The sequence below is a fragment of the Eucalyptus grandis genome, chromosome 1, assembly GCF_016545825.1.
Source record: "Eucalyptus grandis isolate ANBG69807.140 chromosome 1, ASM1654582v1, whole genome shotgun sequence".
Classification (NCBI taxonomy): Eukaryota; Viridiplantae; Streptophyta; class Magnoliopsida; order Myrtales; family Myrtaceae; genus Eucalyptus; species Eucalyptus grandis.
Window position 1 is genome coordinate 41,081,139 of NC_052612.1, and position 20,619 is coordinate 41,101,757.

The 20,619-nt window shown below is 41.9% G+C and overlaps 3 protein-coding genes across 5 annotated transcripts; 2 read left to right on the forward strand and 1 right to left on the reverse strand.

Moving 5' to 3' along the window:
- Positions 1-1,226: 1,226 nt before the first annotated feature.
- Positions 1,227-4,369, forward strand: LOC104443202 (membrin-11-like). 3 transcript variants are annotated; one of them, XM_010056550.3, is made up of 5 exons: positions 1,227-1,596; positions 2,536-2,656; positions 2,757-2,906; positions 3,496-3,667; positions 3,918-4,369. In XM_010056550.3, the coding sequence occupies exons 1-4, from the start codon at positions 1,298-1,300 to the stop codon at positions 3,655-3,657; spliced, it is 732 nt and encodes a 243-aa protein (XP_010054852.2). In that variant the 5' UTR covers positions 1,227-1,297; the 3' UTR covers positions 3,658-3,667; positions 3,918-4,369. The 3 variants fall into 3 exon arrangements, with proteins under 3 accessions (XP_010054852.2, XP_010054848.2, XP_010054858.2); XM_010056556.3 differs by having other exon boundaries at positions 1,228-1,596; positions 4,010-4,369; XM_010056546.3 differs by having other exon boundaries at positions 3,496-4,369.
- An 8,018-nt stretch (positions 4,370-12,387) lies between these two features.
- Positions 12,388-16,234, forward strand: LOC104443227 (plant cysteine oxidase 1). Its single transcript, XM_010056566.3, has 5 exons — positions 12,388-13,186; positions 14,384-14,505; positions 14,722-14,881; positions 15,000-15,209; positions 15,841-16,234. Exons 1-5 carry the CDS (start codon positions 12,937-12,939, stop codon positions 15,972-15,974), a joined length of 876 nt encoding a protein of 291 aa, XP_010054868.2. The 5' UTR covers positions 12,388-12,936; the 3' UTR covers positions 15,975-16,234.
- Positions 16,235-17,557: 1,323 nt separating this feature from the next.
- On the reverse strand, positions 17,558-20,050 carry LOC104443235 (histone-lysine N-methyltransferase SUVR3). The gene is given in 4 exon segments (XM_039308090.1): positions 17,558-18,035; positions 19,273-19,446; positions 19,481-19,837; positions 19,840-20,050. Coding segments are annotated over 4 exon segments (1,005 nt in total). The 5' UTR covers positions 19,925-20,050; the 3' UTR covers positions 17,558-17,646.
- Between the last annotated feature and the right edge of the window lie 569 nt (positions 20,051-20,619).

The following is a 20,619-nucleotide window of genomic DNA, read 5'->3' on the forward strand; positions in this document are numbered from 1 at the left end:
TGCGGCGGTTGTTACCTTCCAAAATTTGGAGAACTTTAGTCCTAGACAAAAATTGAAAAAGAAAAACTTTATCGAAAAATAATTTGAAAAGGTTGAAGAGGAAGTGATCCATCTAATGGACTGTTAGGATGTTTTGAGAGATTTTTGAGGTGCTTTAGGAGCACAATATATAGGACCATGCAAGAAGTACAATTATTTTACAAAAAAGGGGAAACATTAATGACAATTGTCGACTTAGATGGACAAAATCCCCTTTCTAGAAATTTTGAGATTTTCATCTCAAGAGGAATCCGCATCATACGTTGAGAAAATAGTATTGAAAATATCCAAAACTTTATACGATACCATTTTTTTTTTTTTTTTTTTATGATACTGAGTATTTTGCTAATTGTGACAAACATGTGGATTGACTTGCGTTTCATGCATTCATAACCCTTTTGTTGAAATGTCAACTGTTTTTTCTTGGAAAGTGTCTTGAAAACTGTTTTGACAATTCTTTTCAAATTTCTCAATCAACTTGATTAATAATAATTTTGCCCTCAAAGAATATTGGAAAAATTCCAAATAATGGTTGCAAGTATCATTATTTTCCTAAATAGGGGCTTGGAATTGATATTATTTTAAATAAGGATTTGAAGCAGCCAAATTATCTCAAATAAGGACCTTTGGCTGGCTGGTCAATGACTATTTCAGTCATTAGAAAATGGGGATTTTGGTAGTAGTTTTTTAAAAAAATTCCTTTCATTTTTCCTCTTCTCCCCCAGCTATTGTCGTCAATAATCAATCGGGGATTGCCCACCTTAGGGAGGGTTGCTCGCCAACGAGGGCGAGGAGTCCGGTGACCTCCGCCATAATTGGGGAGGAGGGTAGGGGAAAATGAAAAAAGAAAAAAAGAAAAAGATGCAAATGCTAAAGAGATTAAGCCATTTTTTGAAATTAATATAGCTACTTTAAGTTTTTATTTGAAATAAAATTTATCCTTTATTTAAAAAAATGATGATACTTTAAGTTTTTATTTGGAATAATTGAAAAAATATTTTAATTAACTAGTGTTCAGAAATTTTACTTTTGGAGGGAAAAGTAATTAGCAGAGCCGGAGCCTGGAGCCATTTCTCTCTCTCATTTGCCTGGCGGCATAAGGGGATTCGTGGCGGCTGACGTGTCAAAACCTCATTGGAAGGCCCACGTGGCGTGAGTCATTTCCGTCACCGGTTGGTCAAGAGATATATTCTCGATCGTCATCTCGTCCCGTTCGTCTGACGAGCGAAAGCGCGATCGGAGAACCGAAAGAATCGAAATGGCGGCCGCGGCGGCGTTCGAGGTCGCGGGCGGCGGAGGAGGCACGCTGTCGGATCTGTACCAGAGCGCGAAGCGAGCGCTGCTGAGGACCAGGGATGGGATGGAGCGGCTGGAGCGGCTCGAGTGCTCCTCCTCCTCCTCCTCCTCCTCCGGCGGCGGCGGCGGCGGAGGGCTCGAGTCGCAAGAGCTCTCGAGCTCCATCAAGAGGGACATCGCTCAGATCCAATCCCTGTGCGTGGAGATGGAACGCCTCTGGCGCTCCATCGCCGCCAAGTCCCAGCGCGATCTCTGGAAGAGGTAATGATACCCTCGCCGCGAGGAGAGGAACGAGTGACGAGTGCGATTCTAATCTGAAATCCGACGTTTCCGACGCTTTTGCTTTATTGCTGTTTCGATCGCGATATCGAAGTGTCGTTTGATGGGGTGTAATGCGACTGTCGTCTTTCTGCTTGCACGACGGCTATCAGCTGCCAATTGCCGCTTCCTTTAGTGTGGATTTCTTGCAATATGAGATTGAATGCCATAACTCGTTATTTCCATTTGACTTCTTATTGTTGCTGTCGGGAAGTTCGCCCCGATAGAATTCGTTGCCTGGAGCAATTTTGTGCTCGACCGGTCCGCGATCGACAAGCTCTGGTTTCACCTACGTGCTTCGTCGTGATCGCTGTTCTTGATGCTATGGTGCAAGAGATATACATTGTATGGATGCGCTTTTTGTATAAATGTTATTTGGTCAGTTGGCGGAGTATCATTTCTGTATCCGGCAATTATGATCAGGAGTTTCCAAATGGATAAGACATCTGGAGATTCAAGGGTCTATCTAGTTTATTTAGTGTGCTAATACGGACGATTCTTGAACCAGTTGAGAAGTATCAAATGGCTGTGTTATTGTCCTTGTCGAGCTAACTAGTACTATTGATTGACTGAATGGTGAACCGTCACTTTGCTCTTGATTGAAGCTTGAGTCGATTTATTACAGCAAGTCATCCTTTCTAAAGCTCAATGGAGTTGAATGAACTCTTTCGGATCTTTTTAATTGTATTATGACTGCTTCACTGGGGATATGAATTCATTTTGGACCGTGCCAAATTTTGCCCACCTTGCTTTCTACTAAGTTACCTACCAACTTGATGCGTGTCTGCATTTGAAGTTTCCCCAAGCAGTCCCCATCTATCTCCTGTTTGTTTTCTAACATTGTTCTTGCTCTAGTTGACTTCATCTCTGATTTTATTGCAGAAAGGTGGAACAGGTAGCTGAGGAGACTGAATCATTGAAGGAGAGTTTGGATAAGCACTTCCTGAGGAACCAGAAAAGAATGATGGAAGCAAAAGAGAGAGCAGAGTTGCTCGGAAGAGCTGTATGCAATTCCTAATCTATGGCATAAGCTGATAATCGTGACTATGATTGCATCTTATTGCATCTTACTTCACTTTCTTAACACATCTGACATGTCACAGAATGGAGACTCTGCACATGTTCTGAGAATTTTCGATGACGAAGCTCAAGCGATGCAGTCTGCCCGTAATTCAGCCCGGATGCTTGAAGAATCCTATGCAACTGGAGTAGCTATCCTCTCCAAATATTCTGACCAACGTGACCGCTTAAAGGTATCTCTGAGCATGTATCCTTATGCACAGATATATGGCAACTCTGCTGGCACTTGCATGCATGTGCACCATGCAGCTGTTACTTTGTATATTGAATAATTATAAGTGCCTTTCTTTTCTTTCCTGCATTTCATGTTCAAAGGGTGCTATCCAATTGTGAATGTTTTTGGCGTCTGTCTCTCGTGGGTTGGAGAGTTCTAGAGTCCGTTAATATAGAGCAATTTAAGGTAAAACCAATTGATGTGTGTGTGTGTGCGTGACTGTGCGCGCGCGCGCAGGGGGGGGGGGAGAGAGAGAGATCTGTTGCTCTAGTGAGTTTTCACTAACTCAAGGAGCTCTAGTTATCTAAATGTTCTCATCGGTTTCAAGTATTTGTGTGTTTCTCTGTGTGTGTGTGTGTGAGAGAGAGAGAGAGAGAGAGAGATCTGTTTCTCCAGTGAGCTTTCACTAAATCAAGGAGCTCTTGTTATCTAAGTTGTAATAATGTGTATTACACTTCCCCAACATTAAGCTATTGTGCTTTATTTTGTTTTGTCCCCACTGTGTTCAAAATATAATTGGCTCTTATATTGACTTTATATTGGTCCAGAAAGCTCAAAGGAAAGCTCTGGATGTTCTTAACACTGTTGGACTCTCCAACTCCGTGTTGAAGCTAATTGAGAAGCGACACCGTGGTGATAGATGGATCAAATATGCAGGCATGATTTTGACCATTGTCATACTGTTTGCATTCTGGAGGTGGACGAGATGACCTTAAATCTGTAAGCACAACAAACCATTGCTTTCCGTTCACCTTTGCACAAATTTTCCATCTGGATGTCACCAAAGTAGGGAGAGAGTTGCAGAAGGCCATGCTTTAGGGTGCAAGTGCAGTCATAACTTGGTGTACTGCGGAAACTTGTATGATCCTTCTAGAGCAAATATAGTTTCCGTACTGAGCGAAGATGTTGAATTGAAATGTGGGAGTCTCAACATACAGCTTCGGTGGTGCATTTTTTCTTTTTTTCACAGAAACTACACAATTGCCCAGCACTCGCTGCCAAAATGGTCTTCATCTTGTGCTTTTCAACATTACAAAATTAAGTGCCGTGAGCCTCTTGCAGCCATCTGACGCATCATAGGAAAAAGAAGCTGGGGAAAGTGATTGGAGGTAGAGTTGAGACGACGCAGGAGTCTGGGCAAACAGGTGAATATTTTCTACTCGGTAATTGGCCACTGGTAAACGCGGAGCAGAGCCTCGGAAGGATCGGCTGTTGATTGGGAGAATTTCGAAAAGACATTATTTGCGGACAATGTTGATATCTCCTCTGCCTCATGAATATTTGTTATTGACTATACGGATCATACTTGTTTCAGGTTTTCAGCTGTCTTCTTCCCAATAGACTTTTTCCTGACCTGTCGGTGTGTAATCTCTAGATTCTATCTTTCCATACTTGAAAGCTTACAAGTAAAGCCGTGCAGCCTCCGTTTCTCATCAGTTTTCTTAGGACTGCAGGATGGAACCGTGCTTTCCCTGCTAATCAATCATATGAATTGGTCATGCAACCAAAGGCCTGATTTCGCGGTTTTAAATGCCAGTGCATCTCTCGATAGAGCAAACTACTTTCAATGACTAGAGGAGAGACTATTCATATACATGACTGGACTCAAATCTGGCAGCATCGAGGCGTGAGAGCGAAGTCCGCATAGATGCCGAATTTAACTTGGGAAGACCATGACCTTCCATTTCAAGACAGAATATGTATCGGATTTTGTCAAAGCAAAAGGAAAAACGAAGACAACCCATCTGTAGAATCAATGCAAAAGACACGACCCACTGTATGTCCGAGTCGATCTTATTATATTCGATTTTAGAAAAGATATAGGGTCTAGGAAACCTATATGGGGAAAAGCAAAAGGCAAATAGCGGGCGTGGCTTGTCGCCGCTGGTTATGCTGAATACGACGACATCATGAGTGAGTTAGGGAGTGTCGAATCGGAGCCTAGTGGAGACGGAGACCGGCAAGTTGCACGTGCACGTGCCGCCCTTTGACGCTGTTTTCAAACGATGCCTGTCAAGGTTGCAACTTGTGGGACTAATAAGTCTTGGCGCCCTAACGTCACCTCATTTACCTCAGGGACAAGTGGGATTTTGACTTGGCTCACAGTTCGGACAGGCTACATATCAAATTTCTCCGGATTGGGACGGGTGCGATGAAAGTGATATTTGAACTAAAGAACCAAGACCTCGTCTTCTGGCTAATAAAGAAAAATAGAAAGAAAATGGGTATCTCCTAAGAAGATGGTCCCTAGCAATGAAGATTAGAGAAAATCGATCGAAGTAGTACCCAATGTCAAAGGTGACTATATCTTCGACATCGCCATTGATCTCGAAGGGCTTGGAGTCTCTTTGCTCAAGCTCTTTGCGCACCTCCCAAAATGGAAAATTGCCAATATATATATCTTAAATCTATTGTATTTTTATTTAGGATTAATATCTTCAAAAACCCCAAACTAGTATACCTTCAACAAATTTCCCTAAAAGACAGTTACACTTGTGACATATTTTTCTTTGTTAGTTTTAGTTAAATTTTGTTGTTAAATTATAAAGTTAAATAACACGTGACAATTGACCGGTATATCAATTTGAGATTTTACACTCTGTTTGTCACGGTTTATAATTTTTGTGATTTTTGTGGTATTAATCTAATTTTTCGGAGGATATATTAGTCATAAATTTACCAGTTTGGGGTTTTTTGTGGTCAAATAAATTAGTTTGGGGTAAATTTGTCATAAATGTACCAGTTTATGATTTTTTATAGTTAGTCGGGGTAAATTTGTCACAGGTGTACCAGTTTGGGGTTTTTCATGGTAAAAAAAATAATTTTGAATAAATTTTTCACAAGTGTATCAGTTTAGGGTTTTTTAAGATATTAACCCTTTTATTTATTCAATCTTATTTGATCAATTTAATATTAAACATTCCAATGATTTGTTGATGTAATCATTATAGCCAATTTGGTTGGAAATTGATGAAGTATGCATTAGCCATTCTACAGACACGTCCAACACTAATGTTGGCAAACTTTCAGAATTTTTAATTTATTAATTTTTCTAAAGTTTTGATTAGATTTTTCTCTTCTTTCTATTTTTTTTTTTTTATAATTGTTAAGGGCTAGAAAGGGGCCGTTGGCCACCGGCCGAGACACGACGATCCTCGCCGACCATTAGGCGTGCTATGGAGGCCCTTGCTCATAGTTGGACAAGGGTTGTGACCCTCGCCGTGGCTGGTAAGGCCGGGAGGCCTTCAAAGCTAGGCAACGTCATGAATTGTAGTTAGTGAGGGCTCACAATTCTTGCTCAGATCTTGGCAATGGCTTGCAAATGATGAAGTCTTACAAATTCTCATCCAGTGGTCAGTGAGGCCCACAAGTCCTCGGCCAACGACCCCCGCGGCCTTTAACATGAAGAAAAGAAGAGAAAAATAATTAGAAAATCTGAAAATTTGAAAAAGTGAAAAAATTCAGAAATTCTTCACGAGGTGTCTTGCAGCTGAAGAGGAGTCCAAAAAGAAAAACGACCGATCTCAATGTTCCACACAACGTACGCCAACTAAGCTACTCTCATCCTACTCCAAAACAACCTTCAGATATTTGTCCACAAAACTGTGTTTGTCCCAACGGTGGAGATCATGCGGAAAAGCTGTCGGTGGACGGGCCAAAAATCTAGGGACAAAAGGACTAATAATCTTAAATAATTGAAGGTCTGCCATTATTGCCTTAAAAAAATGGGTCCTAAGCCGAGGTTTGCCAGTTCCGGGGAGAAGCTGCCGGGCTATAGAGGGACGTGGATTTACGAGCGCCCCTTGTTACGTATGATTGTTCTAACTTTCACCCGTGGAAACAGCAAACGATTCTTTTCCAACTACTCAAGCTTTCTCCATCAGCAACAGAGATTGAATCCGAAGCTTTACTCAGTCCGTCGGTGGGGGATGCTGTTCGTGCACAGTTTTGCCATTTCAGGGGGAGGGAATCCAAGGATGGCGTCGTGGTAGGACCCGAACCACTCGCGTCTCGGGTCCTACACGACCCGCTAGCGCTGCACCCAGAGAAAAAAAAAGGGTGCCAATTTGCCAAAGAATTTCGCAAGTCTCCGATCCAACTTTTTGCATGGAACAGTTGGTGCAAGTGTCGATCCCACTGCCTAGCTGCACTTATTGCCCTTCGTTTTGAAACTGCGGGTAGTGCTTTCGGGGACTTGGCGTGAACGGGCGGGTCGAACGGGCTCCAGAATCTTGCCTAAACGCCAAAACTTAATCATTCCCAAAAAAGAAATTGTATCGTTACGTTAGTAATCTTCACGTCGGGAGGGACGAGCGACCGGTGAATTGAGAAGGGGTCGGGCTTCTCAGTACCGAGCACTGTCTGAGCTTTATTATCTTCATTTGGAGTAGCAGGCACGCGACCCGTCATGTCATTGTGATTATTGTGATATGCAATGGATATTTACCTCATATTTGATGGGCGAAATTGTTATATGGATTAGTTATATTTAGCAAATGAGTCATAAATAAATTTTAAATAAGTTTATAACTTACTAAACCTCACCCACTCTCTCTTGCTCTCACTCAATCTTATGTTTGTTCGCTCTACGTTCTCACCTTAGTTTGGGTATGCATTTTTCTAGATTGGATTAAACAAGTCGAGTATTGGTTAAGTCGAGTCGGGAATGAGTCATTAAATTTGTATTGTGTAAATATTAGTCAATTTAAATTGGATCATTTTTTACATGACTAGCCTGTTTAACATATCTATTCTAACTATGACGAGTAGTTAGTTAACATAATTTCATGCCTTATTTTAACTAGTGGAGTGTTGACTTATCGAGACCACTTTAATAAGCCCTTTGAGATTATTCCCTCGATCATTTCCTATTTGCATGCCTTTCTACCATTCCTAGCTAATTTTTTTTTATGATCAAAGAACAGCGGAAATTACCTTTCGGGGATCACACGACCCTCTGGACAAGCCTCACCACATGCTACTATTTAGACGTAAAATCTCGGGGGGATTTGCCCAATAATCCACCCATGAGACCCCCCACTTAAGTCATGGAAATGCAACAAGAGGGTTCGAATTCTCGACCTTGGCGATAAGAAAAAGAACTCACGCCAACTGCGTTGCCTATTGGTAGGTCCTAGCTAATATTTTTATACTGCAGAAGCGTTGCTATGTAAAAAAATTGTGCTATACAAAAATTGATGTGAACATGTAACTCAGACTATCGGTTCCAAGGGCTGGTGGTAATCTCGAAATTCCTAGCTGCTAATCGAATTGGGTTTAGAAAAGAAAGTGATGAATCCACTCGTACAGAACGTGAAACACGAGATGGTCAAATCTTCAAGTGAAATTTATGGTGGTATGGTGAATCCCACCATTTCATTTTGGCTTTTCACGGGCATGACTTGGACCATAGAAAAGACGTTAAAAAAGTTTTACCGTACAAAAATCAATGTGAACATGTAACTCAGCCTATCGGTTCCAAGGGCCGGCGGTAATCTCGAAATTCCTAGGTGCTAATCGAATTGGGTTTAGAAAAGAAAGTGATGAATCCCACTCGTACAGAACGTGAAACATGAGATGATCAAATCTTCAAGTGAAATTTATGGTGGAATGGTGAATCCCACCATTTCATTTTGGCTTTTCACGGGCATGACTTGGACCACGGAAAAGATGTTGAGGGCGACATTGGCTTGGAATTAAAAGATCAACGCCGAAATGATAAGATCGTCGAGCTGGTCGAGATTCAACGCATGGGCACAATACGTCTCGATGAATAGACGTGATCATATTCAAGATTAAGCGTAAGAACCCTGTTTTCGGTCATTATGCGATGGGACGAGTTAGTCGAATGTCATAAAAAGTCTACATATAAAGATAGATAAAGAGTAGTGTGCCGAAAATAGCGACAAAGTTTACAAGACAAGAAAAGAATACATGCTTTTTTGAACAATTCAATTGAAAGAGTGCTATTAGAGGGTGTATATATCGACCTAAATCTCAAAATTTACGATATATCGACTTTTCTCGTGATGTATTGAAAAGCGGGACGAGTAAAACCTTATCAATTGAGTAGAATATTCAAACAAGACGGTGCTGCATGTATTAGCTAATTAATAAACCCTATCATTTTTCTTCTCAAAAGTATAGAAAATCAGCGGTAACTGGCTGCGCATGACAATAGTTCTTTTTTCTTTTTATTCCGGAAACAATTTCTTGGTAAAATAATGTGTTTGGTAACTACATAAAATTTATACTATAAAAATATAAAAAGAATATAAATGTGTTTGGTATGAAACAATTTCTTTTTGTATTTATTACTTTTTATTCTTGCTCACGAATCGCCGACCGTCGGTGGGTGGGCGGCAGGCGGCGGACGGTCGGCAATAACCGGGTAGTTGGAGGTGGCTGCGGGAAGAGAGAGGAACAAAAAAAAAAAAATTAACTTATTTCTAGAAATTGTTCCAAGAACAAGAAGCAATTTTTTTTTTTTAATTTTTCGTTTCGGCTCCAAATCTATTCCTGGTCTAACTTTCTATTCCGGGGAACGGAAAAATAATTTAGTGTTACTAAACGAATTTCTGTTCTTTTTTTGTTCTAAAGAATAAAAGAACAGAAATCTAGAGGAATAGAAACGTTCCCATGCACTGCCTAAAAAATTGACAGTAATAAGACAGTACTTGGTTTCTCGAATTGCGTTTACCAAAGAAAGTGGTGAATCCATTCTTTTGGAATGTAAAACGTGAGATGATCAATCTTCAAGGGAGATTGATGGCAAGATTGATGGCGGTACGGTGAATCCCACCATTTCATTTTGCTTTTTCATGGGCACGATTTGGACCATAAAAAAGATGTACAGTAATAAGACGGTACCTGATTTCTCGAATTGAGTTTAGCAAAGAAAGTGGGGAATCCATTCTTTTGGAATGTAAAACGTGAGATAATCAATCTTCAAGGGAGATTGATGGCAAGATTGATGGTGGCATGGTGAATCCCACCGTTTCCTATTGCTTTTTCATGGGCACGACTTGGAACATAGAAAGGATGTCGAGGGTAACGTTGGGTAACGTTGCGTTACAATCAAAAGAGGGAAAAGTACAAAAAAAAAGTTTTAAACCTATTGCATTGGTACAAATTCAATCATAAACTTTTCAATTGGATTAATTTAATCATAAACCTTTTAATATTTGTATCAATTTAGTTCATTCAGTTAATTTTGGTCGGTCGGCGTTGACGTGGATGTCGGCCAGTGGCCGGATGCTAACGTGTCAATTTTAAAGATTTTTTTTATTAATTCTTTTTCTTTTTTTTCTTTTTCCCTTTTCTTTTCGGCGGTGGTCGTGAAGCCCTCGCCGCCGAGAGAGGGTCGCGGCCCTCGCCCGGCCTCTCCCAGGCCACCGGTGAGGCGGCTTCGCGGCCACCACCAAAAAAGAAAAAGAAAAAAAGAAGAAAAAATTAATAAAAAAAGAAGAAAAAATGATTAAAAAATTATAAAAATTGTTACATCGGCGTCCGGCCATCGGCCGACGTTCACATCAGCGTCGGCCAGCCAAAATTGGTAAGATGGACTGAATTGGTACCAATATTAAAATGTTTAAAACTAAATTGATCCAATTGAAAATTTTATGATTGAATTGGTATCAATGCAATATGTTTATGACTTTTTTTGTATTTTTCCCAATCAAAAGATATATGCTAAAACGATAAGATTGTTGAGTTAGTCAAAATCCAATTGTTGAGTTAGTCAAAATCCAATGCATGGGTGCAGTATGTCTCAATGAATCAATGAATCGATGTGATTAACGCATTGATACAATAAGTCGAATGTCCTAAAAAGTCCATAGCTGACGTTGTAAATTTTAGGGATAAGTGTTCCAGAAGTCCTAAAACTTGTTACGAAAATGCATTTCAGTCCTAAAACTTACAAAAAGTACGTTTAAGTCCTAAAACTTGTCAAATTATTTCAAATGAGTCCTACAATCGACGCCGTTAGCATTTTCCATTAAAAATGCTAACGTGGCATTTTAAATAATTTTTATTTTTCACGTGTATTTTTTAAATTATTTTTTATTCATTTTTAAAAAATAAAATTTTAAACTTTTTTTAGTTTTTAGTGAAAATAAGATAAAATGAATAAATCTAATCTTTTAATTTTTAAATCTAATTTAAAAAAATAATTAAAAAATCCATGCGAAAAATAAAAAGTTATTTAAAATGTCACGTTGGCATTTTTAACGGAAAAGGTTAACGGTGTCGATTTTAGGACTCGTTTGAAATAATTTGATAAGTTTTAGAATTTAAATACATTTTCGTGACAAGTTTTAGGGCTTACGGAATACTTATCTCTAAATTTTATTAAAAAATAAATAAATAAAGTCTACGCAGCTAGAAAATAACACGGTGAATATAATCTAACATGTTTTTTCGAAGAATTCTGTTGAAAAAGCACTATGAAAAGGTGTATACACCGCGGAAAATATAATAAAAATTTTCAATATATTGACCTGAAAGGATATCTATATCGACCTAAGTTTCAAAAAATATAATAAAATTTTCAATATATCGACTTTTCTCATAATATATCTAAAGACGGGACAATTAAAATATTATCATACGATTATATTACTCAGACAAGATAGTGCTGTGTGCACCTGCACTGCCTAATTAATAATCCAAACCCTTTGTATCCTTAAAAGTACAAAGGACCGACAGCAACTAAAGAACCGTGGAGAAAGAAAATGGGGGTGGGAACGCGACTCGAAAATCGTTAGTCTCCATCAAAACGCACCAAGAAGACCACCACTACCACCATCATCGTCGAGCATGCACTGACGTGGCCCCATCTCTGTCGTGGGCGGAACCCCGGAACGGGGGAGAAAAAGTCGCTTCCTTTCTCGTTAATTAACAGCCTTTGCGCAGTTCCCACGACGACGAAAAGGCCAAGGCGTTGGAACGGGAGAGGACAGAGGACGAGTGAAGCCATGGGTTTTCGCGAGCCGGATCGGACGGCGGATGCACACTGTTTTTTCACGCCGCCCCGACTGATGACGTAAAAACGAAACTGGGTTTAAGAGTCGGTCAATGGGAATGGAACCTGACCTGACCCGTAAACGGCAGTATAGTACGAAAAAAGGATAGAGAGTGGGAAAGGAAAAAACGAACCCACCGAGATGAAAAAAAGGAATAAGGAAGCAAGATAATGGCAGAAAAAGCAACCGGGGATTATTTTCCTGCGGATTGCGAAACCTCTGCGGTTGTCTTGGGGTGTTCCTGCGGTGTGGTCTGGTCAATGCGCATGAGAGAGAGAAAGAAGAGAGAGAAAGGAGGGGAATGTAAACTTGGCGCCCCCAAGTTTGAGAAGAAAACAGTCGGTTTTCTTATAAGCCACCCCGGTTTTGTGGGGAACTTAACGTGTCCCCTCTCTCTCCTCTCTCTCTCTCTCTCTCTCTCTACGAAAGCAACCAACATCCTGATCCGAGATGGCCCCTGGTTTTGCTCCTCCTCCTCCCCTCCCCGCCCGCCCGCCACCCCCTATATATCCATCTTCTTCCCCTTACTGTTCTACTGCCACCTTCTCTCTCCCCACTTCCATCTCATCTCAAAGGCTTCTCTTTTCTACTTGCTCTTTTGTTGCTCCGTCCGATCCGACGCGTACCCATTCATCAGCTCCGCGAGGTGGGACTCGACGTGCGTTCGTCTCAGCGAATTGGGTTGTCTTCAGCTTCGCCGCTCCACGTGTTTGGCGAAGGCTTCGGCCTGGTTTCTGGTTCGAGTCGACCCGGCGCGTTCCGGATCAGTCGTTCTTGCACCTGGAGGAGGGCGTCTTCTCGATCCGCGTATCGTCGGCGATTTCAACGCTTGGTAGCTGCTGATCGACGCGGAAAAAATCTCGGCTTGGGTTGAAGCGTCGAAACGAAAATTCAAGATTTTCTGGAACTTCTCGTGACATTGCTTGTGAGAGGTCGATAGTTATTTATCGGAAACGGGTGCGGATGAGGATTGGAGCGAGGTTGATGGATCAGGGAATGAACGGGACGTCGGTTGGGCACGTGAATCACAGCAAGGTCGGATACATCAACGGGATTGTCAAGAAGAAGAGGTGCAACAGGAGGATCCGGCGGCACCGAGCCCTGCCGTTCCGGATGGCCCTGCAGGATCTGTTCCACGCTTGCCAGGATGTCTTCAAAGGCCCCGGCACGGTCCCTACCCCGGAAGACGTCCAAAGACTCTGCCACATTCTCGGTAAGCAACCCAAATCTTGCCATGTCCGTGCACAGTGATCTTCTGTTCCGACCCATCTCTTCCTTGTTCGTAATCGAGTCGGTTCTGATTGACGTTGCATTGGTTTTTGGCAAGAATTTTTAGGCAAAGGAGGTATTTTTAACCATGAATGCTTGCATTGCTTCCAAAAACGAATCAAGAATACACCCAAAAATGATTGATCTCCCATCGGATGCTAGTTTACTAGTTATGGTTATAATTTATGATTTATTTCTGGGAAAAAAGGTACATCAGTGTTTTTCTTATCGCGTTGGGCGCAATCTGACCCAAGAAATCTGCTTTGGCGACGAGCTAACTGTTGTCCGAGATCAAGTCGTGAGTTTCCTGAAAGAGACATCGATATTCATAATACACTTTCCCTAAATGGTGGGTCTTCTCCGATATTTAAATTAGTGGGGCATGGGGGAGCTATCTGTTGATAAAACCTAAGTACCCTCTTGTCGGTTTAGCAATTGCGAAGTGAAATCAAGAGCCTTTATATCAAAATAGGAAGCCATTGCCATTTGAATATGAAAGGGCACTGAGGGAAGGTGCTGGAATCAGGAGGACCACCCGTCTTCTGGTTTCCCGTTTTATCTTCTGGATCGGCCGACGTCGTGCGTCATCCGCACACTGGTTTATGGGTCAAGGATATTCTGTATGGGCGTCGTATTGACTTTATCTCTAAATTATGTAGTTGAGCGAAGTATTGATTGATTTAGGCCCCACATGATAGGTCTGGAACCAAGGAGCGTCCTTTCCATTTGCTTGCTGTGCTGTGCGATTTCGAGGCCGTTCTTGCCGACATTATTTTTTATGGATCCGATGCAACTTTAAGTTCCGGAAATATCAGTAGGGATCGAGAAACTAAAGAAGAAGAATTTTATCTCCTTTGCTTTGCTTTTTTTTTTTTTTTTTCAGTTGTGTAGTGGTACGGTTAAATCATGCTAGGTAAAGTTAGGCTTCTAGCAATTTCTTTATCCAAGATTAACTTCCACAGGATGTACATCTGATTCTTACGTGTTTCCTTGATTATCAAATTCCATCAATTCAGTGCCGTAAACCGACTTTGACCTGTTAAGTTAACATGAAAATTTTGCGTGTAGATAACCAGGAGTGTCTAGTATTTCATGATGCGGATTGGTGGTTCTTTCTAACGTAATTTTTATTTCACTCTAGATCATATGAGACCAGAGGATGTTGGATTGAGTCAGGATCTTCAATTTTTCAAGCCTAAAAGCAAAACCAAAGGGACGCCCAGAGTCACCTCCACCACCATATACCAATGTGATAATTTCGAGGTAATTGACACCGGGATTTTTGCTGCCAGGGAAAAACTTCTAGTTCTTTAATTTTGGAATTAATTACAACACCAGATCGTCTGATACATTCTACCAAGATTTACCATCTGGAATCCTACTTTTTATACATTGAGTTTTGTTGTAGGCAATTCTTGATTCAGTTCCTAGAAAACTACTAGATGGATCTAACATGTTTTCTTGCCTGTCTATTTGCAGTTGTGTATGTTCTTCCTTCCTTCAGCCGGTGTCATCCCCCTCCACAACCACCCAGGAATGACCGTTTTTAGCAAACTTTTGCTAGGGTCGATGCACATCAAATCATACGATTGGGTTGAACCCCAGCAAGTATCAAATGGCTCGACAATGTCCTCGAAACGTGAGTCATCTCTTTCCATACTTCGCATGAGCACATGTGCGTTGCTTCTCGCTACATATCCAGCCGTGAGATGTTATTTAGTGGTGATTCTCATTGAGCAATTACAATGTACTTGCAGTTAGATTGGGACAAGTGAAAGCCGACGGTGTCTTCACAGCGCCATGCAACTCTTCTGTTCTTTATCCAACGACAGGAGGCAATATCCATGCATTCACAGCGATAACACCATGCGCAATACTTGATGTCATTGGACCTCCTTATTCCCAAGAAGATGGCCGTGACTGCTTATACTATAAGGATACTCCGTATACTACCAATGCTACTTTAAGTAAGTGGAATTTTTCGCCTTGCTCGATCTCTTTGTGGAAGCTAACGAACATCAAAGTCATGTGCATTTTAGAGAAGTGAGCGTCAACTTCTGCATAGTGCTTGCACATTGTTTCTTTATGCGTTGCGGCCGTACCTGTTTTCTAAAAGAGGAAGATGCATAATAAATAAACTATGATATAACGTGTACTCCGTCGCATTTTAAATTATGGCTTGTTTGCAATGTTGCCATCGTGCCTGCTTTCATTTCGAACATGTTTCAATAAAGGGGGCGGTATCTATATTTTAAGTGTGGGTACCTACCTAACCAACAAGTCAAACATTATCAACCAACGTTCGGGAACCGTGGAAAGTACACAAGGATGGACTGGATACAGAAAATATCCTGGAAGGCCATGCATGATATATGCACACATCTAGACTTGCGTTCTTTTATTAGAAACCCACTTTAATCTGCATTTCATTTTACATCAAGTACTTAACATATGTGAACTTGGTAGGTACTGAGTAGGATTTTCATGTTTTCTGAAGTTGAGACATCCATTACTCTGCTTTGAATTTGAGATTTAGATGGTTTGGTCATTGAAACATCATCAAATGCAAAATGCTTATTTGGGATCTTCTTAATCCAGATGGGGACACGATTCAACCTAAGGAGGATGGTGAGAGGTACGGCTGGTTAGAAGAAATCGACATGCCGGCGAACGCACAGATGGATCAAATCGAGTACCTGGGTCCGCAGGTTATCGAGAACCGCGGTCGCTAGCCATCTGATGCAAGATTCACACACAAAACGTCGTACTTTTTTTTTTTTTTTTTTTTTCCATGGGGGAAAAAAAAGGGGGAGGGGGGAAGAGGTGGTTTCTCCAGAGTGCACGGATGGGTATCTACTTTTCCTTGATGTATTTTGGAACTGAGGCCTGAGGGTGTAGAGTTTCACTTCGAAGTTTCTATGAAAAGTGGTATATGACAGGAATTCATAAACTGTATACAAAACCGCAGGCGCCGGCTAACGGTTTCGCGCAATTAAGAATTTGGATTTTCTCGTGTGAATGAAATGAACCAGAGGATAAGGTCGGCTTGACCACTAAACCGAAAGCACTCCTGTGTCTGAGAGCATTTTGGGCTATTCATAAAGGCACGTGAAGCCGATCTGGGTATTCACGTCTAGATCTTTCTTGACCAGTGAAATGCCCACCTGAAGCTAATACTAAAAGGGGGATGTTCTTTAGCTGTATGCTTTCACGCGTCTGTACCTAGCTGTTTCTAGGGGCTGAGATGGTTGATAGATTTCCCTGTACGCCAACTTGCAACGTCGCTGGACAAATTGAAGGCAAAGGCAGAGCTTGACAAAAAACACTGCACAATTATAGGATCATCTGACAACTCCTAGCAAAAGTAAAAGTCAGGATAGGCCGCTGAGCAGTGGAGATGAATTTAGCTGGACAAGATAGCTACATTCATCAATAGAGAGCATGTTAATATCGATTCCTTTTAGAAAAGAGTTTGTATCAAATAGCCATTGAAAATGTGCCAATTCAGTCTATTCAATAAAAATAAGCAAATATTTGGCAAGAATCGTACAGCTGGTAAGGGCTTCGAGGCAAATAACCATTTGTCGATTTAATTCAGTCTATTCAATAAAAATAAGCAATATTTGGCAAGAATCGTGCAGCTGGCAAGGGCTTCGTGGCCTCGCCCAGTGGCCAACAAGCTCGCTGGCCACTGTGGGACAGAATAAGCCAAAGAAGAAAAATGAAAAATGAAAAAGGAAAAAGAAAAGAAAAGGAAAAAATAAAAAGACAATGGAGAGAAGAAGCCAGAGAAGAAAAGGAGAAACAGAAAAAAGAAAAGGAAAAAATAAAAATAAAAAGACAGCCGATATCGGCCGGGCCGACCGGCCAAATTTGTTCAAATGAGCTGAATTTGCACAATTAAAAAAATTTAAAATTGAATTGATAAAAAAAATTATAATTGAATTATTATAATTATAATAAATTTATGATTTTTTTGGAAATTCTCCTTACTTTCATGCATCTATACCTAGCTATTTCTAGAGGCTGAACGGGTTGATAGATTTCTCTGTACGCGAACTTGCGACGTGGACAAATTGAAGGTAAAGGCAGAGCTCACCAAGCAATGCAGAATTATAGGATCATCTGACAACTCCTGGCAAAAGTAAAAGTCAGGATAAGCCGTGGAACAGTGTAGATGCATTTAGCTGGACAGGATAGCTACATTCATCAATAGAAAGCATGCTAATATCGATTCCTCCTAGAAAAGAGCTTGTGTCGAATATTCGGCCTCTGGCCATAGGATGGAGCCGCACAGCAGATAAGATAGCCCGAGTTAGAAGATGAATGCATGTAGCTTTAATACTCAAGCAATAGAGAGTGAAGTGATGGTGCTAAACAAAGTGAAAATTTTGCATTTGCATTTTAAGTAAGTTCTGAAGGAAGTATTCCGAAACAATTAGAGGCCCCACAATAGCACTGTAAGCCATTGGACCTGAGCCTGATCTCTCCATAACTAAAACTCAACTCTTCACCTTCACGTATGTCTTTTGAAGCAAAGAAGCAGAGGCGAGGAAGCAGAGCACCTGTGCTCCTCACTAATACCGTGGACAAGTTACCGCCATCACAAGAATGATTAATGAATCTCCCCACATTTCCCACTTTCGTGGCGTCGATGTTTATCCTCAAGCAGGCCTTTCCAGAGGGAAGATGCTCCCTCACCACCAGAATAGCAGATGAGAACCCTCGGCTCAGTGCAAGTTCATCATATTCTTTTTGTCGCACCCTTGCCTCTTTTGTTGTCAAGAATTCGCCTAATATTAGAAACTTAGATCAGAACAAAAATTTCCTCAAATTCTCGATGTCAATGTTGACAGGATATTCAAGAGCCTTAAGCAATCATCTATCTATCATGCATAGAAATGTACCCTTCCTCGTGAATTACCTTGTTCTGCTATTCAGAACATGAATTAGAAGCAAACTTCTACTGATGATGCTTAATATTGATATTGCAGTTTTTTAAAAATTTAAGAAACCTGCGGACCAAAAGGAAAGGCTGCCTGAGTTGGGAATATGATGTTGTTTTCAGGGTAGAGAACTAGGAGCAAGATGGGATATCAGAGATAACCTAATTTGATTTGAGGCGAACCATACGGAGGCATCCTCAACAGAAAACAGGTGTGCACATTGGGGTAGGAATTTGGGTTCAAGTTCATATTAAGATAACCTACTCACCAGAGATTGTGTGAAACTTCCAGAGGGATAAGGGCTCAAAAGATCTAAAGAAAGGGACACTCTCGTGGCAACAAGCAGAGTTAAAAAAAAAAAAAAAGGCTACAGTGAGACTGTATCTTTGAGGTGGTTGTAACCTCCGAGGATGCAGCCTGAATTACCAGGAATAGCATGGCAAATCCTCAACGCAAAAGGCAAACGTCATTTGAACAATTTTCTCTCCCTTTTACTGTCCAAACAACTCAAGGCACCGGCTTTAGCTCAACTCTTTTTTCACACACAGCCCAAGCCAACAAATTCTGCACCCCTTTAAGTGAAATTCTCCAGTGGCTGGCCGTCCATCCTACCCAAAGAAGATGACATTCTGGGGCATCACAATTGAATAACTTCCTATAACAACATAAGCTTAACTTTTTTATTCTTATTATTATTATTATTATTATTTTTTGGTCATAACATAAGCTAACTCGACTAAGCAACACCTAGTGCAATTTGCTTCGAGAAATGCCACTACTATAGAAGTTTCTTCGAAGTCTTTTGAAAGACTCTATTTCGTCTTACATGCCAGAACAAGAACCTCAATGCACTGTCTTCAAACTTTTGCGTAATTGCAAGGAGGTGGAACCGAGATATTGCAAACATCAAAGCACAAATCATCTGCTCACTGTGTCCTAGCCCCCCCATACATTCATCAGCATTAAACGAATCTTCCCAGACCGACAACAAATCAAAACCGACCATTTCAAGTCGAATGAACTAAAACCATCGGCTATTCAAGGCTCAAGCAAACTAATTATCGATCAAGATTCGGTGGAGTACCTGCATACTCGCATACGAATCGCCCCTTCTCGATCGCCTGATCGGCGAACAAGCACCATCCTTTCTTCTCGTCCCTCACGATCTTCAACCTCACCTCCACACCTCTCTGGCTCGTCCGGTTCCCGCACTCCGGCCCGCACCCGCAACCCGGCCCGCACTCGCTCACCACCCCTCCTCCTCCTCCCCTCCCCGCCGCCGCCGCCGCCGCCCCAGCAAGCGCAGTCACGCCCCTCGCATCTGTCGCAATCGCACCCCAGCACCACGCCGCCCACCACGTCCACCGCCTCGCGGCTGGGAAACGCGGCCAGTCGAGCGGGCGTCCGGTTCGAGCCCCACGGCTGGCGAAGGAGGGCGTCGTCGGGCGGGGAGAGGACCAGGGAGGAGGGGGTGTAGAGGAAGTAGGCGTAAGGAAGGGACTCGACGGCGTTGAGGAAGGGGACGGGGAGGGGCTCGAGGCCGCGGGCGGCGTCGGAGGCGCGGCGGAGGGTGACGGATCGGGAGGCGCGGCGGAGGGAGGCGGAGGTCAGGGCGACGGCGGCGAGCTCTCGCGGGGTCAGCCAGGGAGGATCAGCTCCGCGCACCGCGAGAATGGACCGTCGGCGGCGGGTTCGGCTTCGTCCCCGGCTTGCTGACGACGCTTGCAGGACGCCATTAACGGGGAAGACGCTACTTCGATGCTGCCGCTGAGCCTCTCTGTCTGAAACGGGAATTTTATCGAAAGTACTTATCGACGGGAGACGACGGTCTAAGATTTACATTGCCTTGTTTCATTAGTTTAACGGACATGGTCAAAAAAAAAAAAAAAAGACTAGCGGCTCCAATCACTTTCCCAAAGTCAATGGATTTTGAACTGGCCCGTTTGGTTCGGCCTTATAAGTGGGTTTTAGGATTCTAAAATCCCTTGATAGCAGTGGGCTCGGTTCTTGCTCAACTTGCCTCCAAGGGCCATTTTAGTCCAAAATAGGTTAGAGGTCTTTCGAGAAGTAGCATCCTACAAGTCTTGACCCCTTGTTGTTCATCTTCTCGACGATTTGCACAAGGAGGCGAATGGAGGACAACAATTGCCACTCGAGGGGTTGCACAACCCTGGCGGCGATTGGCCTACGAGGCTATTTGACGGTTAGATCTAGCTACCATCTGACTTTATTTTAAAAAAAAAAATTAGTGAAGTCATTTACAAAAGGTAATTTTTATCAAATTGCACATAAGTAAAAGCTATCTTCTAATGTACTTTAAAATTACAATTTATTGGAAACTATTTGCATTTAAAAAAACCTCTCTAGCTCAATTATATTTAGATTTTCCCAAAAATATTTTCCAAAGTCAAACCAAAAGGGCTCGAACTCT

Coding starts and splice junctions, on each gene's coding strand:
- LOC104443202 (XM_010056546.3), top strand. CDS start 1,298: ATGGCGGCCGCGGCGGCGTTCGAGGTCGCGGGCGGCGGAGGAGGCACG. Junction 1,597..2,535: donor CAGCGCGATCTCTGGAAGAG/GTAATGATACCC, acceptor ATTTTATTGCAG/AAAGGTGGAACAGGTAGCTG. Junction 2,907..3,495: donor ACCAACGTGACCGCTTAAAG/GTATCTCTGAGC, acceptor ATATTGGTCCAG/AAAGCTCAAAGGAAAGCTCT.
- LOC104443227 (XM_010056566.3), top strand. CDS start 12,937: ATGAGGATTGGAGCGAGGTTGATGGATCAGGGAATGAACGGGACGTCG. Junction 14,506..14,721: donor ACCAATGTGATAATTTCGAG/GTAATTGACACC, acceptor GTCTATTTGCAG/TTGTGTATGTTCTTCCTTCC. Junction 15,210..15,840: donor TACTACCAATGCTACTTTAA/GTAAGTGGAATT, acceptor TTCTTAATCCAG/ATGGGGACACGATTCAACCT.